Source organism: Thalia democratica, chromosome 6 (assembly GCF_965202585.1).
Source record: "Thalia democratica chromosome 6, ktThaDemo2.hap1.1, whole genome shotgun sequence".
In the NCBI taxonomy this organism is placed as follows: domain Eukaryota; kingdom Metazoa; phylum Chordata; class Thaliacea; order Salpida; family Salpidae; genus Thalia; species Thalia democratica.
In genome coordinates, this window is record NC_139170.1 from 29,004,971 (window position 1) to 29,032,433 (window position 27,463).

Here is a 27,463-nt window from a genome sequence, read left to right on the forward strand (position 1 = left end):
TAATGTTTTTTAGTTTTTTCGTCTACTATACTACCTTTTTTATAGTACGTTTAACTTGTATATTCGCAATAATTTTTGTTTTGCTTTTGCATTAAACATATATTTTTACTAAGTATTTTTACTATACAACTGATGAATACTTTTTCTATATGTATTTTTTGTTTCAGTTTATCTCTTAAAGAAAAATATAATAACTGTCACAATTACTAAAGTATAAAAAAACTTACCCTTTAGAATTAATAGAAATTCATCTGTATTACTTAAAAACTGCTTTGAAACAATATTTAAAACTGTAAAGAGTATATAACTATAAATTGAATGTAATTAAGTTTAATAAAAAATATATATGTAAAGGTAAGAAAAAGTTTAAATAATTAAAATTATAAAAAAGTCATTAGAAACTTCATCTCTTAAAATTCAAAATCTTCTAAGTATCTAAAACCTAAAATTTCGAAAAAAAGGTTAATTGAATAGTTATTTGGTAAAATTTTAAATCTTACTTAAAATATTTTTAATAACTCTGATAAATTATTCAGCAAGTTATAAAGAAGTCGACGATAAAAACAATAGTCTTATAAACTGATGTATAAAAATACCTTATATTGAGTACTTAGTTAACCACTTGTCTAGTTTAATTTTACAAATAAATTTTTTTGTTTTTAATTATTTTTTAAATTTAACTAATGAATTCATTTAAAAATATTCTTGCTAGGTGTACTCTTAAATTGTTATTTAGGGTATTCCCATAAACAAATAACACTAAAGTGAGTTCAACCATGTTCAAAGTGAATGTAAAGATTTTTTGATCAAAAATTAAGTTGATCCAAAAGACGACAAAACTTTTGACCTCATGTGAGTTAATACTTAAAAGCTCCAAGTTGTATAAAATGACTTTTAATCTTTGTACTACCGTTAATCTGAACAAAAATTAGTCAACTCATGTGCCTATTTGATTTAAAGTGATATGTTGATTAACATATACGTTTTATAATACTGTTTCATTAACTTAAAAATTACAAGTTTAATTTAGTACAATTATATCTTAAAAGCCTATGTCTTTTCTACTACCATTACTGATACAAAAGTATTACTTTGAACATATTATTCCAAATAGATAATTTTTTTTGCGATTTCGTACTCAATGTGATCAAGATTATGTGACTTATATTTATTAAAAGTAGTATATCATACAAATGTACCATCATATCGTATCTAGTTATATAATCATTTATTTTGAAAAAAATATATTTAAGTTAAGGTTTCCCAACCTCATCTAGTTAATTACCAACTTATTACTTACTTAGACATATTGAAAAAATATTTAGCTAGATCTGCATATTTTCGATAACCATCTATCGCAGGGGTCGGCAGGCAGTTGGTGGTCGCGGGCCAAATTTCAAGTTTCCAAAGTCTTCGTGGGCCGCAGTTTTAGTTATAGTGACATTTGAATAATCTTTTAGTTTTAGTCACACTAGAGAAACGTTTTACTTTTAATTACTTTATTATTTTAAATGACTTATATAGAATGCCTTTTTAAAATAATATTTATTAGATTATAATTTACATTGACTAATATACTTAAGTGTTAATAAACTATGTACCTTCATAAGCACTTAATAAGTTAAACTTAATACTTTTGTAATTTTACTTACAACCTAACTCTCTATAAAAACTTAACTTGAAAGACAATTTATAGGTTACTTTCATACATTTGTTATATCACCTTTTTCATATTTTACGAATATTTACTTCAAAAAAAGTTTTTGCGAATTAAATAATTTACACTCATTAAGGAATTAAGTAATTACTTAACATAGTAAATTTAATACCTGTACGTATTCCAGAAAGCTAAAACAAATGATTTAAATTAAAGAATTCTCAAATATTTTAATAAAATATCTTAATAGTAATTAATTAGTCTTTTACATGGTTGCCACTTAAAAAGTAAAAATGTCTGAGTTATATCGAACCAGCTTAAGCTTTTTTTATAATTTGAAAAAGCTAACAAATAATTGTTAATCAAGCTTAAATACCTAGTTAAAATATCATCATTATCAAACAGTACACAAAGTGTAAGAAAACAAGATAAAAATACAATTAGTAAACTACACTACAGTAATAAAAACTATTCTGAGAATTGGAAAACTTCTTTAAAGTGTTTGAAATAAAAGCTTCACACACCTGAATTTTCAAGCTTTCAAAATAGCCTGTTTTTGTAGCAACCAAGTTAAAAAAAAGTTCACAGCATAAAGAAATAACGAAAATTATTAACAGTAAATAAATTACATGCCAAAAAAAATATAAGTCAGCTGGAATGGACAATCAAGTTTCTTAACCAATTTTAACAAAAGTATAAAACTTTATTGAGTCATTAGCAAAATAGAAAAACTTATTTTTTGTTAAGCATTATAGCAATTCTTTATTTGCAATAAGAATATTGCATTTTAAAATATTAATTGTAAAATATAAGACGAGCAACAAAAAAAAAGTTAGTTAGGAGTTATTGCGAGAAACGATAAAAAAAAATTACCAAAGTCAGTTCACACAAAGTACATGATTATCTTCAGTAACTACAGAATTTTCAGAAAAAATTGTTAAGGCAAGTTATAAAGTAGCAAAATTTATTATTTAAAATGAGATAATGTTTATAATAGAAAACCTTTTTTAAAGAATTTATGTTGGCAGTAATGAAAAAAAATTGTTTATTTCTTCAACGAAAACAAGAAGTCGTGTTCAGGAAATGCATTAAGGTTATAAAGTCGCATAAATCTTTAAGCTTTAAGCAATATTTTAACATGAGAGAACTGTCAGAAAAACTATTGCTCATCTGAGAATTTTTATTAGAGATGTTTTTACTAATTTTGACATTTTAGTAGAATTTCTCGGTTTAGTTCCAACACAAAGCACAACAATCAGTGAAATTTTACAAGTAAAGGTGCAATAAAAAGTTTTTAGAAGTACAATTCCTTCTTTTATTTTTAGTTTTATTATTTTAATTAAAGTTTAAAAAGTGTCTTAAAAAATATGTCAGTATTAAAACACACTGTTAAGCTACTTTAATATATTTTTTAATAAAGAAATGTTTATTTGTTAAATTTTTTTGTGTCAAATCGAAATTTCATTACTTTACATGTAAAAATTGTTTGAAATTCCATGTTTTTTCAAAAATTCTCAAATTAAAGTTTTTTTCTAGAATTTTTAAGAATAAATTTTTAAGTTCAAAGCTTTTCCGTGATTCAAGTTTTTTGGCAACACTGATTGTTCACACTTAAATGTAAATAATATTATAAATAATATATTGAGTTATACCAGCTGCAAAACTTAAAACTTAACATATATTATAACTCAAACTAACACTGTGGGTTGAGCAAAACTTACATCATAAGTTTAATTTGCCACCCTTTCAAGCAAAAAAGCCAGCCTGAGTCAACGAAAACATTTCTGATATTTTTGTATACAAAAAACAATTCTAGCCAAAAACTTATAAAATGACTTGGTTGATCTGAGATTTGAAGTCTTCAAATAGTGATAGTCTGAGTGTGTGTCAATTTTTAGTTGTTTATTTGCTTGGATTTGAACTATTTTGATTAACAATGTACAAACTCGATAAATTTACCATCCCTAAGTCTAGTTTATATTAACTAGGTAGCTCCAAAAAATAGCAAATGTGTGTATAGATATGCAAGGCATAAAAGTTAATTTAGTTTGACAAAAAAAAAATTTGAAAAATGAAAATATATTCCTAACAAAAACTATATTAATTTATGTCGTATACATTGTTTCAATTGTGTCTATACATATTTAGAAATTACAACAACAATGTTAGAAAATTATGCATAAACTAAACTTAAACTAACTAAAGTATTAAAAAAAAAGTGGTTTAAAATATGAGCATCTGTTTAACTTGGTGTGCATATAAATTAATTTAAGTGCAAAGAATACTTCTAAAAAATTAAAATGTGTCAAAACAAAAATTAAATAAACCTTATTTCTTATTACTATGTTATTCTAAATGTTTTTACACTAAAATATAACATTTACAAATTAAAAAATCTATAAATAAAACTTAGGTATAAAAAACCTTGAAAAAGAATATCGAAGCTATAAAGAAATTACACTTTAGTAAATTACTGTGCATTATTTTGTACAAAATAGAAAACATTTCCATTTAGTTTATTTAATAAATAGGTATTATATAACTAACTTATTAAATTCAAGCACTGTTTACACTCTTTTTTCAGATAATTACTTGCTGTTGTAAAAAAGAAATTATTATGAAACTCAGAAAAATATCCTGTTAGAATGCTAATCGGTCTTTCTCACATTTTTAAACTAAAGCAGTTATTTCTTCTAATCATTTTTAAATGTTATACATAGAATTAAAATCAAACTAATCAAATTGAATCGAGTTACCGAAAATAATTTAACTTGAAATATATTTTTGCTGAGCGGGCCACATTTACATGCTCGCGGGCCACAAAATTTTCTTTCGCGGGCCGCATTCCATTCAAAAAAATAACGTGCTCGCGGGCCGCAGATTCACCCTTCGCGGGCCGCAATTGGCCCGCGGGCCGCAATTGGCCCGCGGGCCGCAGTTTGCCGACCCCTGCTATCGTATACAAATTGGTACATAAACAATGATTAAGTATTTATTGGACTTGCTAACCTGTGCGAACAATAAGTTATTTTACATTATTCAAGTAAACTTTTTAAATAAAATTTCTGCCATTTGAAAATTTGTTGTTGGTTTATTATCTAAAAAATAAAATATATAATTTTACGTGTAAGAACTAATTAAACTTTTTATAACGTTATTTTAAACATGTGTTATATGGCATTAGGATCAAAAAATACAAGTTGAAAAAGCTTATTTGTACCAATTTCTTTGTGTTTAAATTAGGGTACAAGTATTTCAACGATTTGTGATATTGTTTGAATTTTTACTTTTGTTTATGAAGTGTATTTAAATTTCTATTAATTGCTCTCTTTTTAAGCTACTATGTATTTTTTGATAATTAGCAATGTGAATCCTGTAAAACTTTGCACTAAAAACTAGTAAATTAAATCCGTGACTTTAAAATTAATAATTAACCTAATTAACACACAGTGATTGAAACATTTTGTAAAAGCTTGAACATTAACCAAGTTTTAATTTTTTATACTAATGCTAATGTTCAACCGTTACTATTAATATTTAATATGCTCAAAGTTACTAAGATATTTAAAAGGAGTAGAACTTAACAAGTTTAAAATGTTATAATTTGTCATTGGAAGCAAAAAGTTTTATTATACTAATTTTCAAACTCTTAATATTTTAAAAATTCATAAACTTATTTACCATAAAAACGCTAATCTACTGATCAAAGTGTTAAAATGTTATAAAGGAAATACTTTACACCTCTTTTTATTTTTGAAATTAATAAAGTTTTAAGCTTCTATGTTGTCATTGAATTTAAGTTGGATAGGACTGCTCTATTTAGGTCTTCATAATCAACTCGACAGTCTTTGTTTTCACATTTTCCTCCTCGAATTCCAACTCGAGTTTGAATTGTCGTAGTTTGAATTGTCGAAGTTTGAGTTGTCGGAATTTGAATTGTCTGATTTTGAGTTGTCGGAACTTGAATTGTCGGAATTTGAATTGTCGAATTTGAATTGTCGGAATTTGAGTTGTCAGAATTTGAATATTCGTGCACCCGTTTTAGGGAATTTTCAACTTTGCTTACTTACTGCAAAATCAATATTTTATTTTTGAAAAAAAAAAGCTTTTTTGATTTAATTTGCGGCAGGCAGCTAAGAGTTTGCGACAGTGTAGTGAGAAAAATGGTCGTTGTCTAAATTGGAGTTTTAAAAAAGATTTATTCTAAAAAATAAATAAAATCTTATAGATACTTAATTTTTTCTTAAAAAATTTTAAGGTGGTCCAGTTGCGACAGTGCGACACCCCACGCTACGCCCCTGACTAGTATCAAATATTTTAAATTTCGAAAACTTAATAATATAACGAAGTTTTATATTTATCTACTATCATCTCTAGAGTATAGAAGATGGCAGTTTGACTTGATAACACTTTTTAAAATTGTTAATGGTAAATATAAAGGATTTTTCAATCAGTTTTTTGTTTTTTCTAGGACCAATTATAATTTGAGAGGAAATAATAAAAAAATAAAATGTAAATATAACGTTAATAACAGTCAGTGGCAAAACTCTTTTTTCTGCAGAACATGTGGAATAGGTTACCGCAGGATGTGGTTTCGTGTGGGAGGGTGGAACAATTTCGATTAAAACTAAAAAAAATCGATTTAAATAATATAAACACAAGTAAAATACAGTGATTAACGAATAAAAATTCATTTTAAAATATTAGTATCACTAAGATCAATTTTTCTTCCTTACGCCTTCCCCCTACAGATTATAAGTTTTTATATATAATTTTTGTAAATGTGTAATCTTTTCTAGTCTATGCATAGGTTTTTTTATGAGAATTTATTTCGTTTTGTTCTATGTGCATACTAAGTTATTATTTATCGTACAGGACTATTTGTTTGTAATTTTTTTTTTTGCTGTGTTGTTTTTAGATTTTAATTTTCATTGAATGTAATTTGTTTGTTTCTTTTCTCGTGTGTATCGTTTAAGCGGCTCGGGTTTTAATGCCCGAGTCCATCTTTGCACAATAAACTCCAATAATAATAATAATCTTAACTTATAGTTGGTATGTATAAAACAAAACTACCTTCAGAAGTTTACTATTTTAGATTTTAATCACCCTATGATGGCTTAAATATGACTAATCTTTTGGCTATACATTAAATAACAATTTTTGGTCATTTTTACTTTTCATAATATTGTGGAATAGTATAAATAAAAAATGATAACGTTCTCGATTCTAAAAAGACTTACTGCCCTGCCAAAAAACGTCACCGACATAGCCTTTTCAAGGAGACCAAGAATAAAGCATTAAATTTTATACATAAGTTTCTGGAAACCTAAATAAAGCAACTTTATTAAGATTAATTTCATCATTTACAAACTTTAAACCTCCATTTTAGGAGCAATTAAACATTGTGATATCTACATTTAAAACCTCGTTATAAAACCTGTGAATCTCTGTTAAATCATAACTATAGTTTTGAATTTCTAATTCATCAATAACTTTCTCAATAATTTTTTTTGGGAATTTTTGAAAACCGTGTTTCTGGGCAAAAACTCGCATTGTTTTTGTTTAGTACATATTTCTCATAAAAAACAAGAACTTACTAGTTTAAATATGCGCTTTTTTTAACTACAAAAATCAATATACCTAACTATTCAAAAAGTAAAAAGAAATTCTTTGTATAGATAACAAAATTATACCGATTATGGAAAAAGTTATGTGCTCACCTCAACAGTATAATCTCTACACCTTTTATTTAACATGATAACTAAAAGAGTAAAACAGTTGAACTAAATAAGTATCTAGGAAAATTAAGCTATACATAAAGCAGATAAAAAACAAACAAGCTTTAGTAACAATATACAGTGTAAAAAAACGAGTAGAACTTGTTGGAATTATCAGATTATAGCACTTCATTTTTATCATTTTAATAAACGATGAACAAATATCTATTAGCAGAGTAAGATTAAATGATAACTTTTTAGGTCACAAAATCAAAATAAGTTTACAAAAATGTTCGATATCAAAAATTAACTTATACTTTTTTTAAGAAACAGAAAACATCAGAAACGTTTTCGTTTTACGAAAGTTTATCAATTGTATGACACTTTACAACAGCGGAAGATCCTCAGTGGCTATTTTCATTTCTAGACTTTCGTTTTTGTTGTTGCACTCAGTTTTCTTTGTTCTAGTGTAAGTTTTATTTAACACCTTTTAATTGTAAAGAAATGCATAACATTATATTTATATTACTTCACAATAAAAAAAGATTTAGGTAGAGAATTATATACATTCAACTTGAAACCTTTTATTGTTTTGTTGCCAGTATTTTAACATTTTTAAGCTAAGGGTAGTTTAGTTTTAGTTATTTAAAACATAGAATTTTTTTTTAAATCTAACTTCTTCAAAGAAATAACAGAAAAGTAGTTAAATATATTTTTTCCAATCATTAATTTAACTAAAACAGTGTAGAAAACTAATTTAGTAAAGCTTATTATTCAATAAAATTTGAACATTATTAAAATAAATATGTACGAGCTTTAAAACTTATAAAATGTAATTATATAAACACTTTGAGTTTTTATACTTTTATTGTTGCTTAGATAGTGTAAAGCTCATAAACTTACCCAAATAATTTGTTGTAAAAATTCATTTTAGAAAGGAAGAACTGTTCTGTTTCTTCCAGTGTTGTCAGACAAACAGAGTCTTCAGTTTCAGGAAACATCAAACAAACGAACCCAGCTATGACTCCCAAAATACCAAAGACTGTCTGTTTTTAGAAAAAAAATTTGACGTTTAATGATGAATAAGCAACTAATAATTTAAATTATTGTTAGATTAAGAGACAAATTGTTTGATACGAATAACTATCTTACTTTTTTAGAACTAACCTTCACAAAAAAAAAACTTTATTATTTAAGTAATAACTTAATAAATATTTTAGTAACTATGAAGTAAATTTAAAACATCTAACAAATTGACTTTATACTTTATTTTTGTAGCAGCACTTTAGAAAAACTGTTACAATTGTTCACTAAAACTTAATGAAACACTATAAAAGATATTTATTTTAAAATTATCACTTATGTTTAATTTAAATGTTTTTAAAAGTTTTTATAAAAATCCGTATTTAAATAATTTAAAAGTAGTTTTTTAAATAAATAAACTAATTTATGCAATTTAAAAACATAGTAATCGTGTATAATTTTAACACGATTAAAAACAAAGCCACCCAGTTTATAAAACTTCAAGTAATTTATAAACACCAATACATCTTAAATATGTTTTAAAGCTTATTCAAGTTGCTGTAAATATCGCTTTACAAAATACAAAGTGTTTCAGATTTAATATAGATACCAAGACCATTTTATAAGTAATTTATACACTAAAATGATACGGACAAGAGTTAAGCTACAGTTAGCAGATTGAAAACATGATAAAAAAAAACTAAGTTTGATTTCTTTAACGTTCTAATATGTAAAAGTATTGCTACACAGAATGGTATAAAGCTTTAAAGTGGTTGTTGATAATAATAAAAAAACATTATGTTTTTATGGTATCTTATGCAGCAAAAACAAGTTTAGTACAACTTTTCCTTTTCAAACATAAAACAATTAACTACGGATAAAAATGTACAAAAAAATATTATGTCAAAGTAAATAGTGACTGTGAAAAATAAAACTCCCAAAGTGTGGTAAATACTTAAATATTTAGTTATGTAAAGGTACTGTTAGTTCAAATAAAATATAAGAAGTAAATATAACTTCAGCTATCATTAAAATTGATGACATATAAATAAATAAAAACAGTTAATTAAATTTGATAAACATTTTAATTCTCAAACAATACCAAAGTTTGGGAAGAAGTTTTAAAAACTGTTTTTGTTGTAAAACTACTTATGAACTTCTGAACAAAAAAAATAAAAAGTTTTAATACTTAATGAACTTGTGCAGAAAAGAGCTTATTACTAAAGCTCTAATTTTGAAAATAATTCGACAAAAACTTTAAACATTTGTCACTCAGTTTAAAAAAGTTTATCAAACAATTTCGTTAAGCGCATCCTCAGAATAATCTTGCTAAAAACTGATAATATTATAGTGTAAATTTAGTTATAAACAATAATTTTGAAATGTCTAGCAAAAAATAGTTACGTCATAAAGTTTATAAGTCTGTTTAAAATGTTTAAATTAGAATTGATTAATACATAGCTGATTATGAAGTAATTTATAGCAATAAAACAAGATGACTGTTTAATAAAGTTGTATTTGCATTAAAGAAAAATATTTGGAACTGTGTTTGAGATGTTTGTGGAAAATTGATATTACAAAACAAACTTTAACATATAGGAAGTAATTATCTATTAGTATATAAAAAAAAATTAAATGTAGTTCTGAGTGAAGGCAGTTGTATATTTTAGTCGGACTAACCTAGCACATACTATTTTGTAAAGAACTATTAAGTAACTTAAATAAACAGTTGATGAGTATACTATTTTTTATAAACTTTTTATTAAAGTACCTTTAATAAAGAAAAATAAGTAATTATTAATATGGTTAAAACATAAAAGTTACTCGTAATTATTTAAGCTAAACTTTCATTCTTATAACAAAAAAAGTTCAAGCAATACAAATAAACTTTACTCTTAATCTTCTTATTCACTAACACCTTATCATGTTGTTTTAGCTACTTTGAATTATAGACATTACTTTTTTAACTAGTTTTTAAAACATTTAACATTTACTCTCTTAATATTTAGGTATCTTCACTAAAAAAACTTTACTATTTTTAAGTTAGAGTTCATTTAATAAATAATGTTTGAAACTTCACTTTAATAAAGTTTTATGGCTTAAGCCATAGTAATAATAATGTATCTGTAAATATAAAATAAAACCTTATCTTTACTTAGATGTTAAGTTTTAAAAATATTTTTAAATTTAAATATTCTAAAGTCGTAGTAAAAATGAAGCTTTTATAAATTATAATGTACTAAACTTATAGTTTTAGTATTTAATTTATTTACAATTTACCATAGGATTTAACTGTAGTGAACCATAGCATTCAAAACTTTTGAGTTCACTTAAACTCAAATTATTACAACTTTGCTTCAAGTATTTCATCAAGTATAAAGAAAGTACTTCAAACAATTGATACACCAAAAGGAAGTTTTAAGAAACTTTAGTGTTATAAATTTTTACATGCATTGTTAAGTTTTTTATTTCTACTTTAGAAATTATTTAATTATGCTATTCACTTACCGTTTACGATAAGTATTAAAACTATCTTAATAATTAAAAGTCTATTATTTTAACTTAAAAAACAAAAACAAAAATGTTTTTTATTACAACTAAGTTAATAAAAAAAAAAGAAATATTAAACCATTTGTGTTAAGTTACATATTATCATACGTAGGTTTTGATGGTTTTTGTTTTTGTGTTTTTAAATGTCACAAATACTACATTTCAGTTTATTTTCATTAAAATAATATTAGGAGATTAAAAATACAATCAGTAGTAATTTTAACTTTCTAGGATTAAAGTATAGAAAAAAACACCATGCTTTTAACGACAAAATTAAATGACTGTTTAATTTTTTTATCAGCTTTTAAACTAAATGATAGTTGTAGTACTCTTTTTTAAAATTAATAAAGTAAAACAATAATACAAAAACAAAGCGCATAATTTACTCAAAAAATTTAAACGAAAATTGCTTGATAGTATCACAAAACTTGGGTTTGATTTGAATAAATTTAATAGTTTAATATTTAATATTTTGTTGTTGTTTAATAGTTTGAACTTTGGATTTTTAACAACTTACAACAATACACGATGCTACATATAAAGATAAATGTGTTGCTCTTGGACAAATGTTTAATTTTTTAGTTATCTATTAACTTTAATATATATCATACCTGTGGTAGCCAAGGAAACGTTTTGTAAAATTCCAAGGTAAAAGGGGTTACCATGCCTCCGAGCCGTGACATCATTGAGCCTAAACCAACCCCAGTACTCCTGAATATTTAATTAAGTAAATTTCATGTTTAGGTTCTTTAATAAATAAAAAATAATTTTGGAATAAATTATAGTTTTTAAAGGTTAACCAAAATGCCTATAAACTATTTCTAACTTAAAGTACACTTATCTTCAGCGTAAATTTACATTTTAATATTTCTTAGGTTTGACGTTTAAAACCTATATTTGAACTTTATAGTTTTTCACTGCATACCTTTGTACTTTTGACCTAAGGCTCAACAGGCAAAATTTTGAGGCATGTTATTGTACTTAACTATTATTTAATAATAATTGATCTCTTTTTTAGTTTTCGTTTAATAAATTAAAATCTTATTTAGTTATGATATCTACACTGCGTGAGTTAGCGTTTTTATTTTAGTTTTGACACACAAGAAACTAACAAAAAAGCTTAAATGTTTTTGTTTTTAAAAACTTATTTGTTAACATGACGTTTATCTCAGCCCTGAAATATCAAATAGTAAAATTTACAAAATTATACTTTTGTGTTTTCAAGACATATTTCTATGAGTTTTTTAACCACTTTTTTTATAAAACAGATTATTAGCTAAAACAAAAAAAAATAAGTATAAATTTTTTATAAGTGATGACTGATCTATAAAAAAAGTCTGTATTGAGTCATTTAATTTATCTAAAATACTAGAAGAAAAAGTTTAAAAATCTTAATTAATACTTTCTTTATAAAATTAATTTTTAAAGCTTTATATGAAATAAAACAACTTTAAACCTGAGAACGGTCGGGTACACGTCAGCTGTAATGCTGTATATGAGCAAAAAGCATGCTTGAGACCCCATTTTTCCTATCAATGCAAAAGCTGTGCTGGCTGTTTGACCTGCCAAAGTAGTTATTAAGTTAAAAGAAATAGTAAAAGTATAATACTAAACATTTGTAAATGTGAAAAATTTCTGCTTACCAAAACTTGAAGAAGAAAATGAAGCTATACAATAAAGAAGGCATGCTATTCCTGAAAGGAAATAGCAAAAGCTTGTTAGCTTTCTTTTTCCAGTTCGATACACTAAAAGACACATGATATTTCCTAATATTTCTATACCGGCATTCATTAGACCATTAACGTAGATGCTACCTTAAATTTCGTTTTTGGTCAATAAATAAAGATTTTAAGGTTTCAAAAGAAAATATAAATAAATAAAACATTAGTAAATGTACAATTGTTAGTTCAAATTAATTTAAATTTATAAGTAAAAATACTGTACTATTATCATTAAAACTAAATTTTATTAGAACAAGTAATAAGTTTAAAATATTGAAAAAAAAATTGTGTTAATTTGGATAGCTTTCATAGTACAGTAAAACCAAAAAATAAAAGTATAACAACCTGCAAGATTTTGAACATTATAAATTAATCCGTAGTACACAAAACACACTGTGAACCATGTATATGAAATAAAAAATGATACAATTCTCGTTCTTGGCTTTTTAAACAAGTCTATAATCGAGTACTTGGTGTCTTTTTTGAAATGCCTTCTCTAAATTTGTGTGGTATGATGTTTAAGTTTTTTTAATCTTTGTTAAGTTAAAACAGAAACATAAAATTCTACTTATTGTAATAGTTTTTAATTCAGACCGATGTAAATTATGCAGTATGAGTAATAATAAGATATACAAGATTTAAACAAACAGGTTTTGTTTGCAATATTAACAGCATAACCGCATAATTGTTTGTTACAATATACCTTAGGCTAATTTGTTTATTATTAAAATAAAAAGTTCATAAAATATTACATTATTATTTATATTGCTATCCTTTTAAAATAAATATTCCTAAAAAAGTCTTATAGAAAAAAAAACTTAAATGAATCTTAAAAAATTAAAAAATACATTACTAAGCTACATTTAACTACTTATATGTTGAGGGGACACGTTCAAAATCCAACTGGGATCAAAATCCACCCGATCAAAATCTACCCAGTCAAATTCGAGAATCGCTTACCAATCGAGGGTAAGGGTTAGGGGAAACATTGATAGTAAAAAAAAATATAAAATAAAATAAAAAAATGCAAAAAACATATAAAAGAAATCTATAAATAAAGAAAACAAAGTCGGGTGGATTTCGAACACGGGTGGATTTTGATGGTATACCGTATTGAGTCTGTGCACAACAACAAAACAGCATTAAACTTTTGAAGACTCTGTCTTGATAACTAGCTGCCAATCATCTTTTTCCAAAACTGTTTTGTTAGATCTAGCAAAATTTTCAACAATCAACTTAGCTTCCTCATCTCTTCCTTGAGAAATCAACCATCTGTTTATTATAAATGCATTATCGTGTTTAAATGACCTTTATTTATTTTTCAATCGTAAAGATATATTTAGTAGAGTTTTATGTCTTCTAAATTAACATTAGTTTTATAAAACATATAATATCCTGAAATGGACTAAAATAAAAATAGAACTAACTGTTTAAGTTAAAGTTTATGACGATAACAAAAAAAAAACTTTTTCTACAAAAAAAATATTTTATTTTTGTCACACTTTAATTTACCTCGGAGTTTCGGGAACGTAGAAAAGAATAATCACGCACGGAAGACAGTAAAGAGCTGTCACTTGTACCAAAGTTCTCCACTCTCGAAAAAAGTAAGCGATCATGGGCAGGGTGGTGTGAGCGAGCGAGGATGAGAGAGAAATCCAAAGCGCCGTGTAAGTCCTGTACTTGGTCGGTGCCATTTCAACAGCTGAATTTTAATTAACTTATTAATATTTACAAGCGTTTATTTAAAACAACTAGAGGTTGTATGCGAGTTTTTAATTCAATAGGTATATAGTGTGGAACTTTAAAGTTTTGTTTAAATGTATTAAACGATCGAATATATGGTTGCACTGAAAGGTAAAGTTTAAAATGCATTGAGTAAAAATATTAATTATATACAGTTTACTTTATATACTTTTTGTGGAATTAAAATATTAACTTAGATTATTATTTGTAAGTTATATAATTAAAAGAAGCTTTTCTGAAAACAAACAGCTGTATTTTGAATGGTTATAATTATAAAGTATGAATTATACTAATTTTTTTAGTAAAAAGTTTTAAACTTTATCAGCTAACTGAAATGCACTGTTAGTAAAATTTTAAGAACAAAAAATAACAATAAACAGTTTCTGACACGATTCTCAAAGCTTTAAATAATATATTTTACATTGAATAGTTATTGAATAGCTAATTAACCATGCGTAAATACGGCGATATATGCAAAAACGTAAGAAGTAGCAACAAGGATTCTTAGTATTGTGTACATCGCAAAACTTTGTGAAAATGAAATTGCACACTGAAATACTAAATAGGTTGCCCAAGACAACAAAATTCCTTTCTTTCTTCCAAACCTAAAACAATGTTTTCAATAATCGTAGTTAAAAGGTCAAATGATATTTTGCTGGTTAAAAAGGTATTCATTTTTAACTTTATATTTTTACTTTAAATTGTTGATTTTATATAAACGAACGTTTGCATTAACTTATGAAATACAAAATACTTTTAAATGTAAGAATGTTTTTTAACTTTTTTAGTGCACTGTACAATATTTTACTTTAGTGAAATAAAAAACGATGATTCATGGTTTTTAAAATCAATAACTGTATCAAAGCAGTTGAGTATATTATTAGCCGAATTTATGTATCTAAAAAAATTTTTGCATAATTACTGTGGAACTGTTTTATAAAATTTCTTTTATACATAAATACTCCGAAGTTTTAGGATGTTTAAAATTTAGTTTAATATTTATCTAAGAGTTTTTATTTTTTTTAGTTAAAAAATTTTTTGATAAAATATTTTAAGGTTTTAACATAAAATAATTCTATTTAAACTTTTTTAACAGCACACAAGTTTTAAAACTTTGTTAATGAACGAAAAATTATGTTTTATTTGAAAAACAAAACATGTTTAAAATCAATCATTGCTTCGAAATAAAACCTCAAACATAATGATATTTTGTTTGTTTTAGTTTACAACTCTAAAGATTTTAAATTGAAGTTAAAAAGGGCAAAACTTATGTATTTTTTAAACTTCTTTTAATTAATTTAGTTCTAATTAAATTAGTTATTGTAATTTTAATTAACTAAAGTTTAAAAAACTCACCAGTCACAAATAGGCCCAGTTATAAACGAGCCAAAAAAATATCCTACGAAAAACAGACTATTTGCGATCGTATTCCAAATTGATTTGTCACATACCACGTTGTACTAAAGTTGAGTATATATTGTTTTCGAGTTTAATATACTTAGGTAAAAATGTATTTCTTAAATCATAAAAAATTAGTTTTTATTTTTTATGATTGTATTATTTAAAAAATTAATATTATTTGGTAAAATTATTTAAAAAAAGCTTAGAATTTCGTTTTAATTTATGGTAATACTTTTGAAAATTATATAAAAAAAATAATTTAACATTTTTGTTTTGAAAATATTACTTTTGTTATTATTATTTTATGTTGTAAAAATATTTTTTGCTCTATTTAAATAGAAACTTTTATACATTAAGTAGTTCGATTTTATTTACCGAGAGAGTTATTTTTTATCTTTTTATGTTTTAATAAGAATTATAGCTTACTTACTTATTTTAATTTCTGTTTAAGAACCGCAAAATAACATTTTTTTAGTTGGAATAAAATTACTTACGTCAGTTAAAACTGTACTTTTGAAGTTTTCGGTGACGAATATGAAGTTTTCTTTACACTTTTTTCCCTTCTCAAACGAAATAGAACAGTCAACCAAACTACTATTCAAGCACTTCACTGTTTCGTTTGATAGCTCGTAGTTGTAACAGAAATCAGCCTTCTAAAATTATTTGTAGTTGTTTAAAGTAATCTCAAAAGCATTATTTTAAAACTAGTAATTCACTATATTCACAAATAAGTCCGACTGAATCCGGATATTTATTAACTAGGATATTTTTTGTCTGTAAAAACTACTAAATTTTATTATCATTAACTTTTTGATATAAAAATCATGCCATTTTTGAGATAATTATTATTTTAATTGCAAAAATCTATTAAACCATGTGTTTTTGTCGTATTATCTGCAAAAAAAGTGAGCCATCAAGTATTTTTCAATCAGGCCATATCCGGGTCTGGTAAATCAATATCAAAATTTTACTATGTTAACACTTTCATTAAGAAATTATTTGACGTTTAAGATTGTTTTCCATTTATCAAAACAAACAACTAACTTTGTTTTGTTGCGAAAGGTCCTCTTCAATTGCATTGCTTTGATCTTTTAATGTCCAGTTAAGATCTCTAGCGTACTCTTGAAAACTTTTAGACGGACAGCTATCAATAAGTATTTAATGAAAACAATCATCTTTTTTAACCATTGTAATTTGTTTTAAATCAAACAATTTAAAGTTATTTACTTAATTATTTTTAAGGAGACTTTTATATACTTTCTCAAACAAGGTATAAGAGTACTTTTTTTTTAATTATGAACGAATTATACATCTTAAAAATTTATATAAATATAGACAAATACTTACTTATAAAATATATAATACCTATACAAAACTCAACTATGTATTTTACAGACAACAACAACAGGTGTATTTTATGTTTTAAGATATATTAGTTTTTAAAAATAAAAGTTTGTTGATAAAAAGTGCTTAACTAATTGTCATACAAAAAGTTTTATTTTAATTACTCTTTACACGCTTTAATAAAAAAAATATTTGATACTCCTACTAATAAAGCTATAATAAGTTTAAACATGACTTTACTTATTAAATGAACTTAGTTACAATATTAAAGAAAATCGACTAAAACACGATGAAATTTGGTAAAGACTTTATTGAGCAATAGTTGAAAACGTAGAGTGTTTAAATATATTTGTTACGAAACACTTAGTAGAGCATTTTATTAAGTACAAATGAAGTTTAAATACTGTATTTGAGTTTCTTATTAGAAACTGACCTAAACTCGGGAGTAGCAGCTATGAAAACGGCCATTTGGGAGGCAGGACCAGTGCCAAAAGTAAAAGCAGATACCAATAAAACGACAAGCACTTGATAGTAACTGAAACCTCCTAATTTATGTTGAAGTGCATCAAAATCAAATTCATCTTGTTTATCGCTTTTCATTTCTGCTCTTTGAATAAAAGCTGCAATATATTTTTAAAGTTAAAAAGTTGAATTTTATTCATATTTTTTAGATTTTCTTAACTTAACTAAATATTTAAAAAAAGTAAAAGCTAATTAAATCAAATCTGATAAGTTATTAACAATTTTTAAAGTAAATTTAATCTTGTTTTAAAATTTTAGTTCATTTACAAAATTGTAATTTTTTTTTTAATTATAAAAGCAATCTTAATTTTGTACATATCAACGATTTTTCTTGTAACTTTAGTTTTATTGGCAATTTTATTCAAACTTATATTAACTTAAAATAACTTTTGAAGTCATTAATTAAATAAAGTTGGTAAAAAAACCTCTCTATTCTTCATAAACTTCTGGTTTTTAAAAAACGTATACTTACAACTTTAGTAAAACCACTTCAAAACTGAATACAAACCTTACTAACCCAAAAAAAGTTTAATATTCTAGTACTTAAGTGATGCTCGGTATTATAAAATCATTGAAATGTTGCTAAAAATGTCGTAATTTCTTTTCATTGTCAGTAATAAACAAAAGTGTTCTTTTTTTATGTATACAACTGAAACGAGATATTCTCTCTAAAAATTTATTTCAAAAAAAAGTGTAAGAATAAAAATTAAATTGTTAATTTTTTTTTTTCTTTTAAGCTTTTTATTTTTTGATTTTAATAAAAATTAATAACTAGTTAGAGTAAAAGTTCTTTTTAAATAAATTAAAACTAAAATAAAGCACAAAAATTATATTAAGGGTATTTCAATAGATTCCTACAAACAAAGTATTTTTTGTACTATAATAATTTTTAACTAAGTTTTTATTCACAATTGGAAAAAGTTTGTACATATTAAAATCTTACGTCCTTAACTGAAAGCTTATCAACAAGTTTATGCAGGTGCTGCGTAATAATTTTTTGTGTTACCACACATTGTTTTATTTTTATTTAAATATTTTAAACTAGATCTAACAAACTTAAAATGATCAAGCTATAAAAGTACTTAAAGTACCTTGAAAACTTTGATATAGTATAAAGCTAAAAACTAGTTTTATTAATATTTGAATTTTAGTGCTCAAGATAATGTATTTAAAATTCTGATTAAAACTCATTAGAACTGATAAAAATTAATTAAAAAGTTTCGAACTTACTTTTTTAGCGTTTGACGTTTGAAACTAGCTTGTAAACTAAGCTCAACCCACTTCAAATTATACAAATGCTTAAACCCAAGTATTTATATCAATGGTTTTAAGAAAAACAACAAATGTGTCTTAAAATTTTTTGTGTCGTTTCTTTTGTTTTAGATTTGTTTTTGAGAGTGTTTAACAGAAATGTGGTTATTTTTTTGTTCAAAGTTTACTAAGTAAGTGCTACGCTTTTTTACTAAATTAACTAAATAAAATTGAACAACAATTACATAACTCACAAATTTAATTTTAAATAAAAATTGAAGACAGAAATTTCGATCGACGCTTGTCAAAAGTTCATGTATTATTGTTTAATGACCGATAAAAAAAGCGCTCAAAAAGTTCGGTCTAAGGACCTGGTGTACAAAGGAACCTTTCGGTTATCGAGTCGTACACCACATGCTTATAAAGTTTCTTACGAGCTATTACACACAGCTTTTTTTATCATTTAAATATTTAGATCTTTAGTAAAGAACAATCAATTAAACAAAAAAAAAAACTAAATGAAAATTAACTGAGTTTTGTGTTTAATAATGTACTATGAATCTTGTTTAGTAACATATGAACTAAAAAAAATATATAAAATTTTTAATTAACTTAAAAAAGTATATAAACAACACTAATAACAAACGTGTGAATACTTGAATTATAAGTTACAACTTCTTTAAAGAAAGTAAAATGTAATACGCTGAAATTTTTTACAAAAACAATTTTACATTTGAATAGTTAAATAAACTGTTGTAATATTTTTTTTAATTTTAAAGAAGTGACTTTTACAATAACTTAACTTAACTTTTATAAAATATGAAGATAAATACTGTAAAACTTGTGCTTTTAATAAGAAAGCTAAAAAACTATAATAATTTTAACAATAATGATATTAACAACAACAAATTTCCTTTTATTTTAAAACACTATCTTTATTTTCTTTTTTTTGATTACTTGTTTAAGTCTAAAACTGTGTTAAAAGAAAGCAAGCAAAATTTGCAAACATAAAATGAAGAATTTTTTCTTTAATTTCCTCAAAAAAACAAAAAAATAACTTAAGTTTGCTTGGAACATTTATCTAAGTTTACTATTTAAATACATTATTTTCTGTAAATTAAAAACATCTATAACTACTTTTTTACATTTGTTTGTATACTAAAAAAGGTAAAAAAATCGTAAGCATAACAAAAAAAAAAGAAAACGTTTTTAAGTGTTCTGAACTTAATTCAAAATAGTAATCTTTAAGAATAATCTTAAAGTATAACCAGATAGAAAATGCTAAAACCTAGATTAAACCAATGTTAATGTAACTAAACAAATCAACTTTCGAACAAAAAAAAAACAAAAGTATAAAAAAGAAATAAAATTTTTGATATCAATTGACAAATACTATTAACTCCTTAAACAAAGTAAACAGACGAGTAGGTATGATCACTAATGACCTTGAGAATCACTACTTAAAAGATAACTTTTAAGTTCAACCTGGAACTTTCCAAAATAACTTATATTTTTTAGATATAATGGTAGCTTAATCCATAACTTACTTCGTGGTAGGATAGCGATTTATGACCTATTGTGCTGTTGAATCTAGGTAGAAAAAATTTGTTTCTGAAGACCTCGTATGATAATTATGGACATTTCTTACACTTTTATAGTAACTTTTAAAGTTATCTGGTAGCAAGTTATTGATAAACTTAAACATAAACAGACCTATTTCATATAGATACAGACTTTCAACATCTAATATTTTTTTCTGAGTTTTTAATTCTCTTACGCTATCATCATATTTCTTATAATGTATGCATCTAAGTGCTCTGTTTATGAGAACATTGATATAGTTTATACATTTTTTATTTTCCCTTCCCCAGCACAACAAGCCATATCTAACATTGATATATATAGATAACTAAACATTCTGTGTAAAACTGTAGACTTAATAAAATTGTAGGATAACTATTAATGAAAAACTTTAAAACACAAAACTAAATTATCAGTTACTAAACAAGTTATAAAGTTGAGACAATTTCTAAAAAAATCTACTATAATTTTACGTTGATACCAATTTTAAAAAGGTTTTATACGGCGTAAAAATAAATAAAAAACTTAATCAATAAATTTAAAGTATAAAGCTAAAGTACTAGAAATTTAAAGCATTAATAGCAATATTAATAAGAGGAAATAAATACTACGAGGAAATGATACATATCACGTCCTTTACAAACAATGGAAAACATGTTATCGTTATAGTTTTTTGAGCATTCTAAGATATTTAACAAATTTTCATCTATTACCGATTTATCATACTTAGTTTTTCGAGCACATAAATATGTTCCAAGGTGAAACTAAATGAAGAAATTAATAACATTAAAAGTATTTTTGGCTCCTTAGGTTACCCTTAAGAATTCATCGAAAAAAACAGTTAATAGGACTACAGCAAAACTTGTCAGCCCTACGAAACACGGCACAAATAAATGTTTAGTATATTTAACACTTCCATAATTATCAAAGGAAGCTAAGATTTTAGAAAATCAAATTAGATAAACCGTAAATTACAGTTTTGGGGCAGTAAATTTAAGAATAACTCATTCCACCAGAAAACCCCTTAAAGGGATTGTTAAAGACCTCACTCCTGATCCAGAAAATTGCAACACAATTTATAAGTACAAATGCCACTGTGATAGTGAGTAGTATATTGGGAGAACCTCGCAACGATTCCATATAAGAAGGGACGCCTTAAGAATGTTACCAACGCCTTAAGAAACTGGATGACCTATGGGACAAACAAGCCAATAAAAAGTCAATTGGCAATAGATGAACATTTGTTAAATAACTTAGAATGCACAAAAAACTATAACGATAATACGTTTTCCATTGTTTGTTAAGGACGTGGTATGTATCATTTAAGTGTTTTAAAATTTTTATTTATAAAAACTATTAAGCCAAGTTTATGCAAACAAAATTTTGTTTATAATTCTAATTTGTTTAAATTATTCTGATCTTGTTACTAAGTTTCGTTTTTGTTACGTGATTTTATTTTTATAGAAAGTTTAAATAAGTTTGTTTCCTCTTATTAAAATTGCTATTATTGCTTTCAATTTCTAGTAGTTTAGCGTTATACTTTAAATTTGTTGAATAAGTTTTTTATTTATTTCTACACCGCATAAAACATTTTTAAAGTTAGTATCAAGGTATTATTATAATAGATTTTTTTTTTAACTGTGTTAACTTTATAATTTGTTTAGTATCTAATAATTTAGTCTTGTGTTTTAAAGTTTTTCATTAATAGTTTTAAAATTACTTTATAATAGCATTGCATTGTACATAAAACTTTATTTACCTATTATAACTCAAAATCTTACAATTTTATTAAGTCTACTGTTTTAAACAAATATGTTTAATTATCTACATGGAATTTTGACAAGCGTAGATCGAAAAACTTTAAGTTAACAAAAAACAAATTGCAAAATGAACTTATGTCTCCAATTTTTATTTAAAGTTAGTACCGTAAAGAAGTTATTTCAAAAATGTAGTTTCTTAAATCTCAATTACCTTCAATTTATGCACATTTATACACTACTCTAAATACAAGTATTTTTATGTACAGAAGATTATCTACTAATAATTTTTTTCTTTTTTCTTTTATTCATTAGAATTTTAAATTTAAAAAAGCTTTACTGTTGTTCTAAAAGTTAAAGAACATACATAATTTAGCTGCGTCTAAACAAATACAATCTTTAAATGACAGATTCAGAAAAATTTTGCTTAATAGTTTAATTGTGCGCAATTTTTATTATCTAATTTTTACACTCCTTATACTGTAGCTATAAATGAGTCATAGTTTTGACTCAACTTATTAACTTTAAAAGGGAGTAGCCTTTTTTTTAAGTGCTTTTACTTTTTTTTTAAGCTGAATTAAAATTATTGTTTACAAAATAAATTTAAACTTTACGAAAGATTATGCAAAAACAAGTTAGGTAAATAGGGAGTAAACAGCAAAATATCTATATAATTATAGGCTATAGAAAGAGATTAAAAAACACGAAAAAAAGTGGAAAAGTTTTTAATTGAGAGAATTTGAAGTTTAACAAAATCATGATAATTGATTAAACACATAGAATTGGCAGTCAAAACAACTTAAAACTGACTTATAGAACAACATTTTATCAACCAAGTTTGTTCTTATAATGATTTTTTTTTTTAATATTCCATTTATTTTAAATATGTAAATATCGATAAACGAAACGTTTTTTGGTGCATTAGGTCCTAGGATCAAACTATTGAGCACTTTTCTTTGTCGTTCAACAAACTATTTGTATTTGCAACATTTTTCTTTTCTCAAGCGTTTTTAAAATAAAACAAAAAAAGAAAAAAAAGGCAAAATAGAAAATTTGAATTTAAATATTCAATGCTTCAAGTTAAACATTTACTAATAAAGATCCCAACGAAACAAGTCCATTGGTATACATGATAACACATTTTTGCCGTTTTGCTCTCTTTGTTAAACTAATATAAACAACGAACTTCACCGCACGATCTACAACAACAGCATCCGAGACAATCCTACGACCGGTTTCGTCCTTATTAGGACTCATCAGGCAGGAATAGTCGCGAGAAACCGCTTTTGCGTTAACACATAAAATCATATGTTAGTTTAACAACAAAAATTAATGTGAAATTTTATTATTATCAATCTTAAATAACATACCTTACATTATAATGGTATACTAAAAGCTACAAAAGCCATCCTACAATAGACATGTAAAATTAGATATGATTGCTAAAACCAGCACTTAAAATTATCTTTTAAAGGTATTAAACGGCTTTTAACTAACTTTATGAAAAACTAAAATTGATACAAATGCTAATAGAATATTACAAAAAAAATTATTTGCTTAAAAGTTAATTTTATTCTAATCTAGATATATTTTAAACTACTACAGTGAGTTTGAATAATAGTTTAATATTATAATTGTATTTTTGTTTGTTTATTTCTATTTTAGAAATATTTTTAAATAATATTTTATTACAAGAAAAAGTTTGCTTTTTAGCTGCTTAACTGTCTTCATAGAACAATTTGAAAATATTTTAACAAGTATGTTTCAAAATATCTTCTAAAATCTTATTAGTTATGAACTTTTTGCATTTATCACAAGTTAAACTTAGCAAACAATTTTTCGTGATTTGTAGCGTATTTATTGTGCAGCTCAGTAGTTTTCACTGGTGTCCACAAAACTTATTTTGGGGTGTGCGAAACTTGTTTTGAAATTTGCACTAAATATTCTGGAATTTATGATTTAAAGCAAAAATAAAGACTTCAAGTACTTTTAAGGGGTGTTTTGAAATTTAACTAGTAATTGTAGAAAAGTTTTGAATATAGCTACTACACTTTTGAGGATCTTTGAACTTGAGTCGAACAGAATTTTCTTATCTAGTTTAGTGTGTGTACAGATATTAATTACCGTGAAAACCACTGTACAAAATCACCACTAGGCATTTAGAAGAAAATTTATTTAGCTAAAAGTAAGTTCTACATGTTTTCGACAACTGTCGTAAAAAACCCAAGTATATATTCCGTTTTAATGGGGGACCCTTGAAATTAAAATTATTTTATTGTATTTATTTAATTTTTCACACTTTCTGGTACTTTTTGATATATTTTTTAAAAGTGTTGTTGTTTTATTTAATTACATAATAATAATATTTATGAAAACAGTAATCTTTTTCATTAAAAATGTTTTAAACGTGTTTTTTTATACTATTAGAACGAGGAATAATCAATTAAAATGAACTTAACAATTCTAAATTCTTTATATAAAGTTTAGAGTATTGTTATTTGAAAAAATTATAATTCTGTTTCCACGTTTGAATAAAATTTTTAAGCGTCAAAATATATATGAAGCTATGTAGTAATAAATTATCTCTATTATGATCTTTTTTGTGCTTTTTGACAGTTAGCTATGTGAATCTTGTAAGGTTTTGCACTAAAAAAATTTTATTCCGTAATTATATAAAAGTTGTCAAAGTATTCTAAATATTTTTGTTTCTTATTTTTTTAGTTATTTTGTATTTTCGATTGTCTGACGACAATAACATCGAATGTCTTATTTTAAGAAAAGTAAATTATAAAAAAAAACATCTCAAAACTGTTTTTAATATTAGAGAAATAAAGTTTTATAAAATTAAAAACATGATAGTTTGTTATTGTAAGTTTTATTAAATTTGTTTTTATAATTTTATTTTTAAACATTAAAAAGTTTAAAAACCTTCGAAACTTTCAATTTATAAAAAAAAAATAATCTACTAATAAAATTATTTAAATTCAAATGTTTTACTTGAGCTTATTCATTTTTTATTGAAATTATTATATATTAAGCTTCAATTGAACTCGAATTTAACTGCTCCAATCAGGTCCAAAAAAGTCGTTCAAGATTGACTCAACCTGTTCTTCAACCTTGCTTCAACCTGTTCTTCCTCGAACTCAAAACTAAAAATTGAGTCTTTGGTAAACCACTCCCCAGTTTGGTCTAACATCTGCAAGAATCGTATTAGAGAAATTTTTCCATCATCAAGCAACTTGCTTGCTTTCTCTAGCCTCTTTTCAGCCTCCTTAATTTCTCTCTGTTTAATGATCTCGACTTTTCTCTCTCCTACATCTAAGTTGGCTTGATCGTTTTCACTGATTTTTTCACAACACTCTGGTATTGAAGCTAAATAGCAGGACGATCTAACACTGCTACATTCTTTTTCATCAACAATTTCTGGCCACTCGATGTTATGATTATTTAAAGTTTCTCTAAGAACTTCGAACTCTAATACTTTATCATTCTCAGAGTGATAGTCTGAGTCAAAACTTTCTTCAGTAATTTGACTCTTTTCCCACGCAATAACGTCACTGTAAATTGTTTTTGTTTATTTTAATGTATAATCAGGAGTATGTATAATCAGGCTTAACTATTAGTTAGATGTTGTGGTAGACGTGTTTCTGAAAACCTTAAGTAGTTCAAAAAATATAATTATGTGTATAAGAAGTTATAGAATGATTAGGTTAACAAAAAGTTGTTAAATTTACATTAATAAACACCAAGGATTTTTTTAATTAAGACTTTTTTTTAATGTTTCTCAAAAAACTAGTCTTAAAGGAACAAGTTAAATCACTAAATTAAGGCTGCTTTTAATCGTTGTTTTAATGTTTTACCTACATGTTCTGTGAAAACTTTATTCTTTGTAAAATATTTAAGTTTTAATCACATATTATCCTTGTCGTCATTTAAGCTACAAGTAAAAATACATATTTTATGTTTTTAAACTTCTTTCATTAATAATAATGAATACAATCCACTTACTCGGTACCAGCTGTAATCTTTATTGAATACTTCTTCATGGGAACGGGTCAGAAAAGCACGGGTGACACTTTAGCACGGTGTGACACTTTAGCACGGAGTGACACTTTAGCACGGAGTGACACTTTAGCACAGGGTGACACTTTAGCACGGTGTGACACTTTAGCACGATGTGACACTTTAGCACGTTGTGACACTTTAGCACGGGGTGACACTTTAGCACGGAGTGACACTTTAGCACGGAGTCACTTTAGCACGGTGTGACACTTTAGCACGGGGTGACACTTTAGCACGGCGTCACTTAAGCACAGGGTGACACTTTAGCACGGGATGACACTTTAGCACGGCGTCACTTTAGCACGGAGTGACACTTTCGCACGGCGTCATTTTAGCATGGAATGACACATTTGTTTATGCTTATATGTTATATTGAAAAATATAAAAATAAACTATGCAACATAATACTACAAGCTTTTAATATGTTTCAAGTTAAAGCTTCAACTAAATTTTCGTATTTAATATAAATTACAATAGTTACTCTATGGCAAACCTCAACTTAGTAATAACAATACAAAAGTAATTTTAAGAATTCTATCAAATCATTTAATAAAGATATTTTAACTAACGTATCTAAATATTTACAACAATATAACAATATTTATTTTGTTATATATATATTTTAAATGTAAAACTACTTGTTTAAACCTAGCAACATATACGAGCTCAAGGTTTTTTAAAACGTTATTTAATAAAATTTTAGATTAATTAACTTAAGTGAGTTAAGTATAAATATTAATAAATACTAGTATATTAGTAAATACGTTAAATAAATGTGTAAATGTGTAAGATTTATCTATAGACTGCAACAAAAGACTTTTTAATAAAAAAAAGTTTGAACATAGTTTAAATATAAAGTCTAAAAAATTTAACAACATAAACTTACAGACTATTAAAACAAATAGGGTGATTGAACAGTTGTTAACACAAAAAAATAAGTAAACAAACCTAATTTGACCATTCTACTTTCTTAATTAAAAACAATTTAAAAATTATTTAAAGAAAAAAATAAAATAAAGAAATTTTGACATGTCTGACTGTGGATTCGAGAAATAGAATAAGAAATCACTTAAATTATTTTGTTAAATGTTTAAATTTTAGTTCTTTTGTACAATTTATTTTCTTGCTGAAGTT

At 25.0% G+C, this 27,463-nt stretch overlaps 1 protein-coding gene across 1 annotated transcript; it reads right to left on the reverse strand.

The window, feature by feature from the left end:
- Window positions 1-7,535: 7,535 nt before the first annotated feature.
- On the reverse strand, window positions 7,536-20,756 carry LOC145838381 (solute carrier family 22 member 21-like). Its single transcript, XM_082945961.1, has 14 exons — window positions 20,643-20,756; window positions 17,590-17,776; window positions 16,857-16,956; window positions 16,307-16,465; window positions 15,768-15,871; window positions 14,862-15,016; window positions 14,181-14,370; window positions 13,817-13,940; window positions 13,014-13,164; window positions 12,591-12,761; window positions 12,404-12,509; window positions 11,559-11,658; window positions 8,278-8,420; window positions 7,536-7,838 (listed from the first exon to the last, which is right to left on the reverse strand). Exons 2-14 carry the CDS (start codon window positions 17,754-17,756, stop codon window positions 7,760-7,762), a joined length of 1,749 nt encoding a protein of 582 aa, XP_082802087.1. The 5' UTR covers window positions 17,757-17,776; window positions 20,643-20,756; the 3' UTR covers window positions 7,536-7,759.
- Between the last annotated feature and the right edge of the window lie 6,707 nt (window positions 20,757-27,463).